The following is a 2,829-nucleotide window of genomic DNA, read 5'->3' on the forward strand; positions in this document are numbered from 1 at the left end:
GAAGAAGGTGAGGAAGAAGAGGGGGAAAAAAACAAAACAAAGGTCCAGGTTGGGGATGGAGGTAGGGAAAAGTTTGGGTGCAGAAGGTAGATATGGGGATGGAGACTGGACTGAGGAGGGTTGGGGCTGGGGAGGAAGAAGGCGGTGAGGGTTAAGGATGGGGACTTGGGAAGGGAGCCCTAGCTGTGTGGCCAGATGTGGATTGATGGGAAGCAGGACCAGGGCATTCTGATGAATGACGCTCGATGCCCTGACCCCTAGTTCTCCTACGTGGACTCGGATGGCAATGCAGTCCGTGTGGTGCAGCTGACGTTCTTGAAACTGTTGAGTGCCAGTGCTCGCCAGAGCTTCACCTACATCTGCCAGAACTCTGTGGCCTGGCTAGATGAAGGGGAGGGAGGCTACAGCCGCTCCGTCCGATTCCTGGGGGCTGATGGGGAAGAACTGTCCCACAACAGCACCTCAGACATCATCCAGGCTCACAACGATGGCTGCAGGGTGAGGGACTCTCGGAGAGGCAGGGTACTTGGGAGGGGGTCTGGTAAGAGGGGGCTGGGGTCTCCACTAGGGAGAGGAGGGAAGAGTGAGGGGCCGGGGAGGGGAGGGAAAGGGGCCATAGTTTATGGGGCTAGAGAAGGATGAGGGGATGCTATGATTGAGATAGATGACACACATGTACACACACACACACACACACACACACACACACACACACACACACACACCTTCCCTCCAGGTGGGAATGATGGTGATCCAAGAGTTCCTTTCCACAGTTCTCTTGGATTCCCATCTAATGTATCCATTTTCCCCTCACCACCCCCCAACTCAGGTATGATTTAGAATGGTGGAAATTTTGTGTATGTATAGTCAGAGGACTTGGGCAAGTCACTTAACCTCCATGGTCGTCAGTTTCCTCATCTGTCCAATTAAGGGTCTCTGAGGTCAATTCCAATTCTAGCTCTCTGCTCCCTGTCCCACAGCTCCGGAAGGGCCATGCCCAGACAGTCCTGGAACTCCGATCTTCCAAGGTGGGCCAGCTACCCCTCAAAGATGTGGCTGTGTTAGACTTCGGACAGACAAACCAAAAGTTTGGATTTGAGCTGGGCCCTGTCTGCTTCAGCAGCTGAACTTCAAGGGGACAAGGACAGTGGAGCTACCCCTGGATACAAATGTGGGGTGGGGCAAGGCAGAGACACTAGGGGAGAACAAGCCAGAGCCGTCCCCAGAGCAGATGGATGGATGGACAGTCATCATGGTGCTGTGGCTGAGAGAATTATTTATCTTCCATGCCTGTGGCTGTGGAAGCCTGTGGTTCACTGGTTACTTTGTGACTAATGCAAGTTTAACCTCCTGGTATCTGGGTCCCCCCATTCCCAGGGCCCCAACTCCTCCCTCTTAGCTTGACACAGAATAAGGCCATGGTTTTTTTCAATGGCCCCTGCTCCCCAGTTCCCACTTCTCCTTCATCATGGGCTCCAGGGATTACAGCTCCTCCTGTCCAGTTGCAGGTGGGTCCTGAGCTCCTAAGTAATGAACTTTTTACAGGGTAAAGCCGGTCACCTCAGGCCCCTCCAGACCTTTGGTGCTATGACCCTAACTTTAGTGAAGCACTGGACCCTTCAGTTGGCTCCCTCTCACTGCCCAGGGTGGGTCAGTGGCAAGGGCAGGCCATCCCAGGGTAGGCTGTGGGGTGGGGATTGAGAATGATGGTGATCAAAGAGCCCCGCCCCCTGTCCAGTTCTCCCTGACTCCCAGTTCACTCACCCATTTCCTCCTCCCCAACTCAGGTCTGGCCTAGAGGGTGCTGGCCTTCAGAGGGTCTACTGTGAGAGGGATCTGGGTCTAAGGGAGACATTCTCCAGGTGGGTAGGGGGAAGGGCTCCCGTAACTCAAAGGCCCAGGACCAAACCCTACCCATGCAGCCCCCCTCACTCCGGCTTTCCTCCGGCCTTCAGTGTACTTGGTGCTGTTGGGGGCTTGGGGGCAGCCGTGCAGGTGCCCTCAATGGTGCTGCCTCCTTCCCTTGTTAATACAAATGTGTATTAAAAGGAAACATTGGAGTTTTATTTACCAGTTTCCAGAGTCACCGCCCCAAACCCTTCCTTTTCCAACTGGTTGCTAAGCAACGCTGTCAGAGCCAGGATGCCAGACTCCAGGCAGAGGCAGCCAGGATGGGAAGGGTCCAACACCCAAGTAGTCCTGTTGACATGCTTTGCCCTCACCCCAGCTGCAGCCACAGCTCCAAGCCTCCAGGGTCAGCCTGGCTTGAGGAAGCAGGATCTGTGAAGTCTAGAAATAAATCAAGGAAGCTGGGAACTAGGTCAGGAAGACTTGCTATCCCAGAGCTCAGGGGAAGGGCAGAGGCCCAAGGAAACAGCTGCCTCTTTTCCAATAAGAAAATTAATCTACCTAGTGAGACTGCAGAGAGGGACTTCTGCTGAAGAGGGTATTGGAGCACTGCCCCCCCTCCCCAGCTTTGTCTTTGTCATTCTTTCTATCTCCTTTTTTGTCCCTGACCTGTGTCCCTTTCTTCCAGTTCCCACCCTCACCAGTCTCTGTCTTTGTCTCTGTCCCTCCCCCATCCCTATCTCAGTCCCTCTGTCTCTGTCTCCCCTCTCCACTCTCTATAGCACCTCCCATCTCCATCCCTTTCCCTATCTTCCTCTCTGTCCTCCTCTCTGTTCTTGTCACATTTCTGCCTTCATCTTTATCCCTTTCTCTGCACCATGTCTCTGTCTTTCAGGCCCTAATTCAATCTCTCTCTGGTCTGTCTCTGAGTAAACTAAGACAACCTTAGAGGCAGAGGGGCACAGGGAAAAAGAGCACTGG

At 53.8% G+C, this 2,829-nt stretch overlaps 1 protein-coding gene across 1 annotated transcript in view; it reads left to right on the forward strand.

Annotated features, from left to right (window-relative positions):
* COL5A3 (collagen type V alpha 3 chain) overlaps window positions 1-2,053 on the forward strand; it is a 31,897-nt gene extending 29,844 nt beyond the window's left edge. The window contains exons 63-64 of the mRNA XM_069083183.1: window positions 262-498; window positions 981-2,053. Of these exons, the coding sequence (XP_068939284.1) occupies window positions 262-498; window positions 981-1,127 (384 nt within the window). The 3' untranslated portion in view covers window positions 1,128-2,053. The remainder of the gene's footprint in view (window positions 1-261; window positions 499-980) is intronic.
* The last annotated feature ends 776 nt before the right edge of the window (window positions 2,054-2,829 follow it).

This window comes from Petaurus breviceps, unplaced genomic scaffold, assembly GCF_028583685.1.
Source record: "Petaurus breviceps papuanus isolate PSGF00001 unplaced genomic scaffold, PetGlider_PUasm1.0 172, whole genome shotgun sequence".
NCBI classification, from domain to species: domain Eukaryota; kingdom Metazoa; phylum Chordata; class Mammalia; order Diprotodontia; family Petauridae; genus Petaurus; species Petaurus breviceps.